Here is a 13,700-nt window from a genome sequence, read left to right on the forward strand (position 1 = left end):
TTTGAATTGTTTACTTGTATCATTTCAAATGCAAAGGTAGTGAGATGATTCTTACAAAAATGCCATTGACAAAAATGATCACATTACCCTTAAACAATACAAGATTTTTAAAATATATAAAGTGCACAGGTGCTTCGAGTCTTTCTTCAAATTTAAATAAATAGGTATAAAAACACACATACACATGTAACTGTAGTTTTAGATATACGGCACACATTAGTGAATTTACTCCCAAGTAATGACTTTGATAAAAAAAGTTATACAAATCAGACACTGCAAACATATAAAGGGAAATCATTATACAATGTAGTACCAAAACAAAACCATTATGGCTCACAGCTATGCTTCTATAATTAATCTCCCAAAATCAGTTTTCTGTTAAAGCTAGTTATTTTCTGTGGTCTGCTTTGCAGGACAAGGCACAATACCATTTACACCACCAACACCAACAAGATGATGCTTTGTTAAACTGTTGATTCTGCTAATTCCAGTTTTGTTCCTGTCCCTTTTTTCAAGTCAGATGATTTCAACCCCTCTGAAAAGTGTCAGAGAAGATTGCAAGTGGCTGAACGTGATCGACTGGATGCTGTAGTCTGGCCTCCTATCTGTGTTTCACTGCTAGAACTCTCTGGGTCTCGAGTCTCTGAGATTTGAGGGGAACCGTCAGCTTCTAGTTTGCCTGATGTGGTCATCTCTGCCTGATTGCCTTTGGTGGAAGATCTCTTGAACAGAGAAAGCTGAAAAAGCCAGGTTGGAAAAAGGTCAAACAACGGACTGCTTTAATATTAGCTGGTTGCTATGACGGTGTCCAGGGTGTTATGCATGGTTGTGGGTGCTTACTGGTGCTTATTATAAAGATTAAAAGGTCTGAGTGGTTAAATACCCTGTTCCTGGAGCCAAAAAGAGTCTTTGGCTTGTCTTCTGTAACTCCATTCATCTCTGACTGTGTTTCCTCTTTTATAGAAGTAGCAAGATCAGAATCTTCAAAAGTTAAATAACAACAACAAAAAATCTGCTTATAATCAATACGCATTACAATTATGCTCTTACAAGATATAAAGACTGTAATATAAATAAGGTTACTGCAGATTTTTTCTCTCACAATTTCGACTTTTTCTTGCAATTGGGAATTAAAAACTATCACTTTTCACTTCTAGTCTCAGAATTCTGAGTTTACATCTAACAATTCTGACGTCTGAAATGTGTCTAAAAATGTCGAAAAAACAAGAATTGTGAGATTTCAACTCGTGAAAAAAGTCTTAATTGTGAGAAAAAGTCACGATTACCTTTTTAATAAGTAAACATACGTATATAGATGACCTCAAAGCTAACAAACTTAAACTAAAAGCCACAAAACTCTTTGATTTTATAAAAAAGGATGCTGAAAAGCGTAAACACTAACCTTTCTTTGGTCCATCGGGGAGAGATTCTTCTTTTATAATCTGCTTTTTCTGTAGGAGTAAGAAATAACATCGCACAAACAAATCTAAGCAATACTGTAGTTGTTTACTGACGTGACACTAAATCATTATGTTCATACTAATTTAGTCTAAATGGCATGACTATGTATAAAGGGTCTCAGGGCACCTGTATGTCTGGCTCTGTAATGCTTTGTTCTTGCTCTATCTCTTTTCTCTTCTCATTTAGAATATCTTCATTCTCCTCACACTTTTCACCCTCTTCTTGCTCTTGATGCTCTTCCTCGTCTTCTTCTTCATCCTCGTCTTCTTCTTCTTCATCATCTTCTTCATCTAAATATTCTTCCTCCTCATCTTCTCCCTCTACTTTTCCATTCATCTCATCTGTGCGGAGCTGGAGAGATGGATGGTGGCCATCCAGAAAGTGAGAAACGATACAATCAGTGACTAAACAAGTGACTGAAAGACGAAAAAAGGGCTTAAGGCACTAGAATGGCAGGAGAGGGTTGAGTAGTCTTTGTTAAATTAAAACTAACAAACTACATATGTGACCCTGGACCACAAAACCAGTCTTAAGTAGCATGGGTATATTTGTAGCAATAGCCAAAAATACATTGTATGGGTCAAAATGATCTATTTTTCTTTTTTATGCCAAAAATCATTACGATATTAAGCATTATGTTCCATGAAAATATTTTGTAAATTTCCTACAGTGAATATATCATAACTTCATTTTTGATTAGTAATATGCATTGCTAAAAACTTCATTTGGACAACTTTAAAGGTGATTTTCTCAATATATTGATTTTTTTGCACCCTCCGATTCCAGATTTTCAAATAGTTGTATCTCGGCCAAATATTGTTCTATCCTAACAATCAATGGAAAGCTTATATGTTCAGCTTTTAGATGTTTAAATGATGTATAAATCTAAATTTTAAAAAAATGACCCTTATGACTGGTTTTGTGGTCCAGGGTCACATATATAAACACACAGAAGTAAGTAGGTATATGAACTAGGGATCTATTAAGGAGGAACAGCTCTAAAGAGACAGTATAAAATGAGGGCGGCCTCACCTGTCCAATGATTTTCAGTACTCTGCCTGATTGGAATGGCTTTGCAAGTTGGCAGTATCTCATATGGCTTTCTTTATTTGCATAATTACAGTTCAAATGAAAATTTACTTTGTAAATATATCATATTCTTAAATTCTGCGATACTGTATGAAATTCTCAGTCCCTGGATAATTTGTGCTTTTGTTAAAATAAAATAAAATTATTATATTGAGAATATAAAGGTATTTATTTAAAAACGGATGCAAATAGTTGAAATAATGACAAGATTTATTGATTACTATATGTAAAAAAAAAAAAAAAAGTTTACAGAACAAGCACAAGTGCAAAATTATAACTGAACGCTACTTAATGACTAACTTTGGGCTCAATTTGCCTGTTTTTTCCAATTATTTTTTACTAGTCATAATGATTATGAGCTGCCATAGGTTAGGCATCTGACTTAAAGGCATTTTTAAATTCTTTAAAAAACCAAATTGGTACATAATTTAGTATTTTTAAGAATTTAAAGTCATTGATAGGTTTGATTCAAGGTCACTGGCAAGTCAAGCACATTTGTTAGTAAATGAACATGGCTGTCTCAAGGCACATGATGAGGTCTTCACTACTGCGTGGCCATATAATTACTTATGAAAACATAATTTTGTAAAATAATAAATAAAACAAATGTAAAGCAATACATTTAGTAAGATCGCCATGGGCGAAACTGCAAGAATAATAATGGTGAAAAAGAACACAGTTAAAGTAAACATCACAAACGTAAAAAGCATGAAAGAGCATAAAAGGTAAGTATGAAACAGGAAGCTCATAACACTCAGGGAAAATGAGACAGAGGTTGAGGTTGCTGAATTATTTTAGATTGAGGTACTGAGGTAGAACATCATCCCAAAACTGTTTAGACTCATGGGACTCCTCATCTGACTGATCGCTTTGCGCTTGGGCCCGTTTGGCTTTTGACGGCTGTTTTGATGTTTTCACACTTGACTTTGGTTTGGTGGATTCTGAGGCTTTTTCACGTTTTCTTTTGGTCTTTTCTTTTTCCTCCTCCTCTTCTTGTTCCTCTTCCTCCTCTTTGCCCTCTTGGTCTTCTTCTTGATTGTCTTCCTCTTCTCCCTCCTCATCCTCTGCTTCTTCAGACTCTTCCTCCTCTGCTTCCTCTCCCTCTGTTGCTTCCTCTTCTTCATTTTCTTCCTCCTCAACATTTTCTTCTTCTTCCTCTTTGTCTTTACTCTCCTGTTCTTCTTCCTCTTCATTTTCATCTTCTTCTTCATTTTCTTCCTCCTCAACATTTTCTTTTTCCTCCTCTTTGTCATTTTCATTCTCTTCTTCTTCCTCTTCTTTATCATTCTCATTGATTGCTTTATCCTCGTCACTTTCACCCTCCTCCTCATCTTCCTCATTCTCCTCTTCATCTTCCTCACTCTCTTCTTTGTCTTCCTCACTTTGCTCCTCCTCTGCTTCTCTTTCACTCTCTCCTTCATCTTCAGTCTCACTCTCCTGCTTTTCTGAATCTTTCTCCTCTTCTTCGCTAGTCTTTTCACCATCTTCATCTGCCTCACTTTCACCTTCCACTTCACTTTCTTCCTCATTCTCACTATCGTTCTGCTCTGACTCCTCATCTTCTTCCTTTTCATCTGACTCTTCCTCTGATATGTCACCACCTGTCTTTTCCTCTGATTCTTCTCCACTCTCCTCCTCTTCTTCTTCAGTTGTTTTGCTTTCATCTTCATCTTCTCCACTTTCCTCTTCTTCACTTGTTTTGCTTTCGTCCTCATCTTCTCCACTCTCCTTCTCTTCACTTGCTTTGCTTTCGTCCTCATCTTCTCCACTCTCCGCCTCTTCACTCGTTTTACTTTCGTCCTCATCTTCTCCACTCTCCTCCTCTTCACTTGTTTTGCTTTCGTCCTCATCTTCTCCACTCTCCTCCTCACTTTTCCTACTTATCTCACTTGTTTCTTCTTCCTCATCTTCTATTCCATGACTTTCCTCAGCCTCACTCTCTACATCCTCAGTTGCCTCACTTTTACTTTTCTCCTCCTCTTCCTCACTTTCCTCATCCTTAGTAGAAGCTTTGATTGTTGCATCTTCATCAACCTCAGAATCATCATCATTTTCTAGGGTCTTGCTCTTACTTTCCTCTTCTTGATCATCCACTTCCTCACTCTCACCCCTTTTGTTCACCAATCCCTCACTTTCCTCCTCTCCATCATCAACTTCCTCACTCTCATCCTTTTGGTTTACCAATCCCTCACTTTTCTCTTCTTGATCTTCTAGTTCCTCACTCTCATCCCTTTTGTTCACCAGTCCCTCGCTTTCCTCTTCTTCCTCCTCATCTGATTCTCCTTCTTCCTCCTCACTTCTTCCAAATGTTCCCACCTCAGAATGAACCTCAGTTTTGGACTCTGTGCTGGTTCTTTCCAAGTTCCCATCTGAAGTTTCTGTTTCTGCCTTAACGTTGATGGTGACGGCTGTCCTCCTGGCCTCTCTTGTCTCCTCTTGTCCCGAAACCTCAAAAGACTCACTCAGGGACGAAACATCAGATAGAGTTCTCTGATTCGAAAGAGGTTTTGGCCTCTTTTGGGGTGTGGACTGGGAAAGGAACTGAGTGACTGCTGTTTCTCCAAGTAAATGAGCAGGACTTCCCATTCCCACATCTTGGAGAAATGATGTCACCTTAGTGAGAGGATGTTCCTTCACTTGCTCAGATTCTGACGCTGAGAAAGCTTCTGAGACAATGGTAGGGCCCTTTTTTGTGTCATCTACTAGAAATTGGCCTCGTTCTGCTTTCGATTTCTTAGTTTTCTTTGTAGAAATTTCTTCCTGTGAGGTAGTGAAGACCTCCTGTGCTGTCTTTTTACTTTTTGAGTCTTTTTTGGAATCTGACTTTTTGCTCTGTGGGACAAAATTTTTGTTTTCTGTCTTAGCAGCATTTGTTTCACCTTTCATCTTCTGAGCTTTTGGTAAGATCTCCTTTGAGATCTTCTTACCTGTTGGGTTTTGGTCCTGTTGCATGGTCTGTTCAAGATATTGTTCAACAACAATTATGGGTTTCATTTTTGTTTCTTTTTCTTTCCCCACATCCTTTTGAGACAGGCTACTGACTTCCAATGGATGATCTCCGGGTTTTGTTTTACCTTCTTGGTTTGGTTTTGTACTTACTTTTGACTGAGCAACCTTCTTGCTTTCAGCCTCTACCTTTGAATATTTCTCCTCAAGCATCTGTACTTTATTCCCAGCGTCTTTTCCTGTGACTTTATCCCTTGACTTCATCAGCTGTTTGTGTTTGGGCTGGAAAGTTTTGGATCCAGCTCTGCTTATGTCCATCCCTATTCTGGTGTTTCTGTCCTCCAAAGCAACAAGTACATTTTCCTTATCCTGACCATGTCTCTTAGGGCTCTTGTGAGGGGTCCCTGACCCAAGACTGTCCCCGACTACAGAGCTACCACTTGAGCTTCTAAGTAACTCAGTCGGAAGAGCTTTGCGAGCTAAAAGCTCCGCCCTCTTACTATAAAGGGCGGGGTCATCTCTTGGCTTCCCCTTCTCCTTACCGTGCTCTTTCACAACCTTAACTTTCTTCTATCCCAGGAAGCAGAGGATAAAAAGAGGGAAAGTGTTAGAGAAACGAATAAACATGCAGAGCAGGCTGAACGAGAGCAGAATGAGCTTTAAAGCTGCAAAGCAAATGAGAATAATGGGTCAATGAAGCAAAAAGAGAGAAAACATATGTAGAGGTCTAAAAGAGTGCAGCCCTTTGAAAAAAGTAATTTTGCTCCTCAACCTTTGTTTGACCATCTAAAGTCTTGAAAAGCACCCCAGGCGAGCTCTTACCTTCTCCATAGGAGACAATGTGAGAGTCTTATCGCTAGGGTCCATCTTCATTATGTGAGTCTGAAATTGAAGAAACTTTCGCATTAGACTTGGAAGTTTTATGTCTTTCATTTTAGTGGTTCTCAACTGTTTTTTCCCACAAGACTCAAATTTTGCATCAAATGGCAACCTAAAACTACTAAAAGAAACCTGTATATAATATTGTAATTTAATATTTTAAGATTATACAGTCCTGTGACCCTGTCGGAACAGATCTGCGGCTGTAAATACTGTGTTACTGTGCCATACTTTTTATCTCATGTTTAAAACTGGCAGCCATTTCTCATTCAAAATTGACAATAACCAAATCATTAAATGTCTAATTCTAGGTATTTTCTATAGATATTATAAAAGCATGCATGCCTCTTTAATAAGTGATGGTGTGCTTCTCCTACCAGGTTTAATAAGTCAGTGGTTTCTCCAAGGTCTTTTACACTCTCGCTATCCTCCATACTGCTTCTGTCATCGAGAGACTTCTCTCTCTTTCCGAGAACTTATTAAGAGAGAAGACATATAAACTTGAACAAGACTCAATAATATACACATACTATAACATTCAAAAGTTTAGGGTCAGTAGGTTTTTTTAAAAAATGTTTTTTAAAATGGTTGCATGGCTGCACTTCTTTGAATAAAATTTTAGTAAAACAGTAACATTCTGAAACAATTTTAAATAGATTTTTAAACTGTAGTGTATTCCTCAATTTTCAGCAGCCATTACTCTATGCTTATCCATTTTAAAATGCTGATTGGGTGCCCAAGAAAGATTTTTTATTATTATCAATGTTAAAAACAGCTGTGCTGCTAAATGTTTTTGTGAAAATTTGGATACTTTGAATTGAAAGTTCAAAAGAACAGCATTTATTTGAAATATAATTTTTTTGTTACAATATAAACATTTTTGCTGTGACTTTTTATGAATTTAATGTGTCCTGATGTGTTCTGAATAAAAAACCATGCTGACCCCAAACATATAAACAGCAGTGTAAATTAATATCAATCTGTGCATTTTAAGTAAATAATATCACTAAAAGCGACAATTGCATTTGTTAATAAAGAACTTGTTTTCATGTGATTTGAAACCACAGATATGCTTTTTAATACAGTTAAGGCAGTTACTTTTGAGGCTGTTGTGAGAGATCTTTCCTGGTTGTTTACTATGGGAGTGATGGATCTGGCTGGGAACTGATAAAGATGCATTCAGCTGATTTCCGCCCAAGGGTGGAAGTGTTCGAAACATCTGTCCAAACTGATCTGGGGAACGCTCCTGCAGATGAAAAGCAACTCGCTTTTGATTGCATATTTACCTTATTTATATGATTGTTTAGGTAATATACTATATTAAACTTTACTGTAAAGTCTTATTATTCATCTTGAAAAACACTAATCCATCAGGATTTACCCACCCGTTCTCTGCGTCTGACCCGAGCCGAGAGACTCCTGTTTAGGGTGGCCTGACTGTTTGAGTCCCCCAATAATTCAGTATAAGACTTCTCTAAGTAGTCTTCTGTGACGTCATCCTCCTCCAGGATCAAATCCTCTGAACCTTTAGGCCTGGGCTTTGCCAACACAAGCATGTGACACCCACCACATGTAACCTGAAGAAAAAAAAAATACAGACAGTTTACAGATGCCATGAAATCAATGAGTTTTATGGATTATAGTGATCCATATGTCACGACAAAACACCCATTCAAAAGTTTCGGGACGGTGAAAGTCTCTTATGCTCACCAAGGCTGCATTTATGTGATTTTAAAATATTGTAAACTCAGTAATACTGTAAAACCTAATTATCATTTTAAATAACTATTTTCTAGTTTAAAATATATTAAATTGTAATTTACTCCTGTGATGGCGAAGCTGAATTTTCAGCATTACTCCAGTCTTCAGTGTCACATGATCCTTCAGAAATAATTTTTAATATGCTGATTTGATGCTCAAATAACATCTCTTATTATTATCAGCATTAAATCTGTTGTACTGCTTAATATTTTTACATATGCCATGAAATCAAAATCAGAGTTTTGTGGCTTATATTAATCCATTTGTCATGGCAAAACACATTTATACAATCATTCAAAAGTTTTGGGATATTAAGATTTTTTTAATGTCTCTAATGCTCACCAAGGCTGCATTTATTTGATCAAAAATACAGTAAACGCAGTAATATTGTGAAATATTATTATCATTTTAAATAACTATTTTGCATTTTAAAATATATTAAAATGTAATTTACTTGTGTGATGTTAAAGCTGAATTTTCAGCATCATTACTCCAGGTTTCAGTGTCAAATGATCCTTCAAAAATCATACTAATATGCTGATTTGATGATCACGTAACATTTCTTATTATTATCAGTGTTATAAACAGTTGTACTGCTTAATATTTTTGCGGAAACGGTTATAACTGATTTTTAAAGAATAGAAAGTTCAAAAGAACAGCATTAATTTAAAAACAGATATTACTTGTAACATTATATGACTTTACTGTCATTTTTTATCAATTTAATGTGTTTTTGCTGAATAAATATATTCATTTCTTAAAAATCTTAGTGAACTTGAACATTTGTATTTTTTAGCCGGATGTGAAAAATATGACCAGAATGTGACCAAAATATTCATGTGCATGTTTGTGATGTAAATCTTTTTGAGAAATTATTGTTAAATTCAACAAGGGAATTATAGCAAAAAGCCTTTTGATATTTTCTGACCCTACTTTCTGTTTTAAAAAATATGTAAGTCAACAGGGTTATGAAAATGCCATTTGTCAAACCATTTCATGAGGTTTTAAAGCAGAAAAAGTATATATCTGATATAAATAAAATGCATGGTGTCATAAAAGGTAGACAGGCAGTGATACGTACAGAATGCACATGATAGTCTAGGAATCTTGGACACAGCGTTGGTTTGAACTGGTTTGTGAAGTTCTCTTCTCCAAGCCCCAGTTTTCCATGTCGACCATCACCGAATGTGTACAAAAGGCCGCTGTCTAAAATCAGAATGTCAGATATTATATCAAATGTATTACAGTACATAAAAGAATGTTGTCAGGTGGTTTTCTGTGCATGTTTTACCAGTAATCAGCGCTGTATGGTTTTCTCCACACTGAACATGTTTAACTCTGCCCCTTTTGAAGTGCTCAACCACTCTGGGTAAACGTGACTCAAATATAAAAGTGCCGTGACCAAGCTGTCCAAACTGACCCAGGCCGAACGAATACACCTCGTGTTCTGCAGTACCAGACATGCATAACATTCAGTCTTCTCAAAGAGGAAAGACAGAGAATCAAGATAACAAAGCAAAAGATGTTCTCCTACCCGTAAGCGCCACTGTGTGCCCTCCTCCACAGGATACCTGTACCACCTTATCAGAGATGCCGGTCACCTGTTGAGGCACTTTATGACTGGCCAGCTTCTCTGTGGACAAGCCCAGCTTCCCACTGTCCTTTTCTCCAAATGTGAACAAGGCCCCATCCACTGCAACAAACGAAACAAGCATCACCTAGCAACAAGCCAGCCTTCACAGAAGGTCAAATAATGAACATTTTATGAATTCAGTGCTACCATACTGTGCTCTATGGATCATGAAAAGGAAGTAGGAAGGTCATCATGAATAGTCAAAAAGGTGAGATTTACGGAGGTATTACAATGGAACACAGTTAAATACAGTTCTTGAATCACTACATTTAATAAATATATTAAATATTACTAATAAAATAATTATTCAATATCAATATTTTAGATATACATCAGGTACAGTACATGCTAATGCTGTTAAATATACATAAAAGCCAGCTGGTATTACATTACTATAATATTGAAGGTTAATGGTATACATACCAGTAACAAAGGCAGAGTGATAATATCCACAGGACACCCAGGACACTCGTTTCCCTACAGAAACCTCCTGAGGAGTCAATGCATTACTTTCCTTTCCCAATCCAATTTGTCCCTCTGAGTTATCGCCCCACATATAGAGCCTGCCATCCTCTGAGATTACACAGAGATATTACTGTTAATATTTGCTGTTGCATGTTATAGACATTGTTGCAGATGGAACAGAACTCTTACGCGTCAGGGCAGCAGAGGTATTGGAACCAGCAGCGAGCATTTTGACTTGTCCATGTTTGCTGAAGAAGTCCACTAGGTGGAAGGAAGTTCTGTCATCACAGTCACCGAGGCCGAGCTGTCCTTCGTTATTCCCTCCAGAGACATACAGGTTACCACGGGCTGCTCGGTGAAGAAAACAACTATTTTAGGTGAGGATAATGTTGCAAGTAGTTAACAAATATAGCAGTCTAAAAAAAGAACAATTTAGTGTCAGAAGAATTTTTTTTTGAAAGAAATTAATAATTGTATTCAGCAAGGACGAATTAAAAATGACAGTAACATTTATAATAGATAAATAAATAAATACTGCTGTTTTGAAATAAAACATTCATCTATTCATCAAAAAATTTGTAAATTAAAAAAAAAAAATATATATATAAAAATGTTTTCAGCACTGACATTAATAATAAATTTTTAAAGGATCGTGTGACAGTGAAATAAAGGAGTGATGGCTACTGAAAATTCAATATGCCATCACAGGAATTAATTAATTTTTAAAAATAATAGACTACCAGTCAAAAGTTTTTGAACAGTAAGATTTTTAATGTTTTTTAAAGAAGTCTCTTCTGCTCACCAAGCCTGCATTTATTTGATCTAAAGTACAGCAAAACAGTACATATTTTAAATATTTCTTAACTATTTAAAATGACTTTTTTCTATTTGAATATATTTTAAAATGTAATTTATTCCTGTAATTTTAAAGCTGAATTTTTTGCATCATTACTCTAGTCACTTGATTCTTTAGAAATGATTCTAATATTCTGATTTGCTCAAAAAACATTTATTATTATGTTGAAAACAGCCGAGTAGAATTTTTTCAGATTTCTTTGATGAACAGAAAGTTCAGAAGAACAGCTTTTATCTAAAATAGATTTTTTTGTAACATTATATATTTTTGTCTTCATTATCACTTTGGATCAATTTAAAACATCCTTGCTAAATAAAAGTATTAATTTGTGTGTATAATGCACACAAAAGCTTTTTATTTCAGATAAATGCTGATCTATGAATCTTTCTATTCATCAAAGAATTCTGAAAAAAACAAATGTACTCAACTGTTTTAAATACTGATAATAAAAATAATAAAAAATGTTTCTTAAACAGCAATTCAGCATATTAGAATGATTTCTGAAGGAACATGTGACAATGAAGACAGGAGTAATGATGCTGAAAATTTAGCTTTGATCACAGGAATAAATTAAATTTTTATATATATTCAAATAGAAAACAGTTATTTTATACAGTAAAAAAAAAAATTGAACAATTTTACAGTTTTGCTGTACTTTGGAACAAATAAGAAGAGACTGCTTACACAAACATTTTTTAATAGCATATTGTATATTTTATATTTTTAAAAAAAAATCATAATATTAATTTATAAATAAAAAAGTCCAAATTATTTATTTATTTTTGACCTTTAAAAATACTGACATCATCAAGCAAAGAGTACGCTTCAGATTAAAAATAATAATAATAATTCTAAAACTACCAAAAGTACTATTTATTTCTCTTTAAAGGTAATGTGTGTAATTATTTTTAATGGTTAAAAACATGTTCTTAAAACCCTCTTGTAAATTCCCAGAGAGTTCCCCTGTGGCCCTTTCAAAACACTGCTGTTTATTTCAGTGGTTCGCTTCGGTTTGGCGTGTCAACTTCTGGCTCGACTAATGGACTAAGTAAATAAATAAGAATATGTAAATAATTAAGACTAAAGAGAACATAAAAATAATAAATCACTGTAGAAAACACGTTACACATTTTAAAAAAGGGCCTGATGTACTAGACTCAAAAGCATAAAGCAACTATTCTGTCATGTTTGCATAAACTTACACGTATAAACAAGCGTGTGAGTTCTTCCACAGGCTGCAAGCTTCACCCTCTCTGATTTTAGGGCTTTAAGAAAACAGTCACAGCATGTCAGAAACATGTTGAATACAATTCAGTGTTACTAAACATTTATACAACCAATTTGTTAAAATGCTGAAAAACTGTACTCCTCTCTGCACTCCAGATTAATGCAGATTATGGACCACTCCAGATTGGGATTAAGAGGGCTTTGTCTTGAAAAGATCTCCTTTTTCTTACCAACATGCCATTTTGTATGTCAAACAATATATTATTGCTGATTAATTCAAAATCACTCCTCATATTATTTGACAAATATCATACCCAAACAACTAAATGTAAGTGACAGCACTTAAAATGTGATTTATCAGGTGTTGATGGCAGAAAACACTCAGTACTGCTCTTTCTTTGACTGACAGTCTGTCAGGTGTAGAGTCGTACCTTTCACACAAGTGGGTTTATTCACAGTGGTTTTTGTTCCGAGGCCCAGCTGTCCCCAGTTATTACTGCCAAACATAAACAGCTTCCCATTTTCTAAACATAATAGAAATAGCGACAGAATAAATACACATAATTAAGAAACAAGTCTGTATTTACCAATATCCAACACTAAAATCATAAACCATACCTGTCACCAGTGCTGTGTGCTCATCTCCACAGGAAATTTTCAAAGGTACATCATTTTTTAACCAGAATTTACTAGGGGCATTGTCTGCGAATTTACTCTTTCCAAAAGTGAAGACGGCTCCGGATTCTAAAACAAAAATTTACAATAGAAAATGCAGACAGGAAAATGCAGATTTCATACTATAAACAAATAGCCTATAACGACAGCAAAGTCTTTAAGTTGAGGTTTCTGGTTCTTTGTATAAATACACATTTTGGTGGTTAAAATTAATGTTTACTTTACAGAAATATTACAGAACAGAGAGAAAGAGAGAGGCGTGACCACATGGTGTGGTTGCCTTGGCGACAGGTAGCCACAGGCGTCAATGAAAGAGCGGGACAGAGTATTCACTCAATAAAATGCTAAACACAAGCAGGAATTTAAACTTATTAACCTTGATAAATATAGTATTCGCAGGGAATTAATGCAGTTTAGGACATGCTTACATCCGTATAACATATCATTCGCATCCACTATGTGGCACCGTTATATAGCTCGCTGGCTAATCATGAACACCCAATAGAGTTAAGAAACACACGTCACAATTAAAAACAACAAAAGAGTTTACACTGAACACTAATGCACCACATAATATTTTACCAGGGATCTCATCTTCTGTCTCTCCAGCCATCTCCCCCGACTAATCAGTTTATTTACGCTGGGCTCTAGGAAGTGTTACCAAGAAGTTTGTACTATGACAGACACCTTCCGCTTTACATGTTCTTC

The 13,700-nt window shown here is 35.6% G+C and overlaps 1 protein-coding gene across 2 annotated transcripts; it reads right to left on the bottom strand.

The window, feature by feature from the left end:
• On the bottom strand, positions 1 to 13,700 carry rpgrb (retinitis pigmentosa GTPase regulator b). 2 transcript variants are annotated; one of them, XM_051122862.1, is made up of 17 exons: positions 13,575 to 13,700; positions 12,936 to 13,061; positions 12,749 to 12,841; positions 12,293 to 12,355; positions 10,424 to 10,582; positions 10,193 to 10,342; positions 9,671 to 9,829; positions 9,428 to 9,583; positions 9,218 to 9,342; positions 7,761 to 7,952; positions 7,474 to 7,621; positions 6,753 to 6,850; positions 6,319 to 6,378; positions 1,588 to 1,812; positions 1,403 to 1,451; positions 884 to 981; positions 1 to 737 (listed from the first exon to the last, which is right to left on the bottom strand). In XM_051122862.1, exons 1-17 carry the CDS (start codon positions 13,603 to 13,605, stop codon positions 546 to 548), a joined length of 2,124 nt encoding a protein of 707 aa, XP_050978819.1. In that variant the 5' UTR covers positions 13,606 to 13,700; the 3' UTR covers positions 1 to 545. The 2 variants fall into 2 exon arrangements, with proteins under 2 accessions (XP_050978819.1, XP_050978818.1); XM_051122861.1 differs by lacking the exons at positions 1 to 737; positions 884 to 981; positions 1,403 to 1,451 and having other exon boundaries at positions 1,802 to 6,066.

Source organism: Labeo rohita, chromosome 11 (genome assembly GCF_022985175.1).
Source record: "Labeo rohita strain BAU-BD-2019 chromosome 11, IGBB_LRoh.1.0, whole genome shotgun sequence".
Lineage (NCBI taxonomy): Eukaryota > Metazoa > Chordata > Actinopteri > Cypriniformes > Cyprinidae > Labeo > Labeo rohita.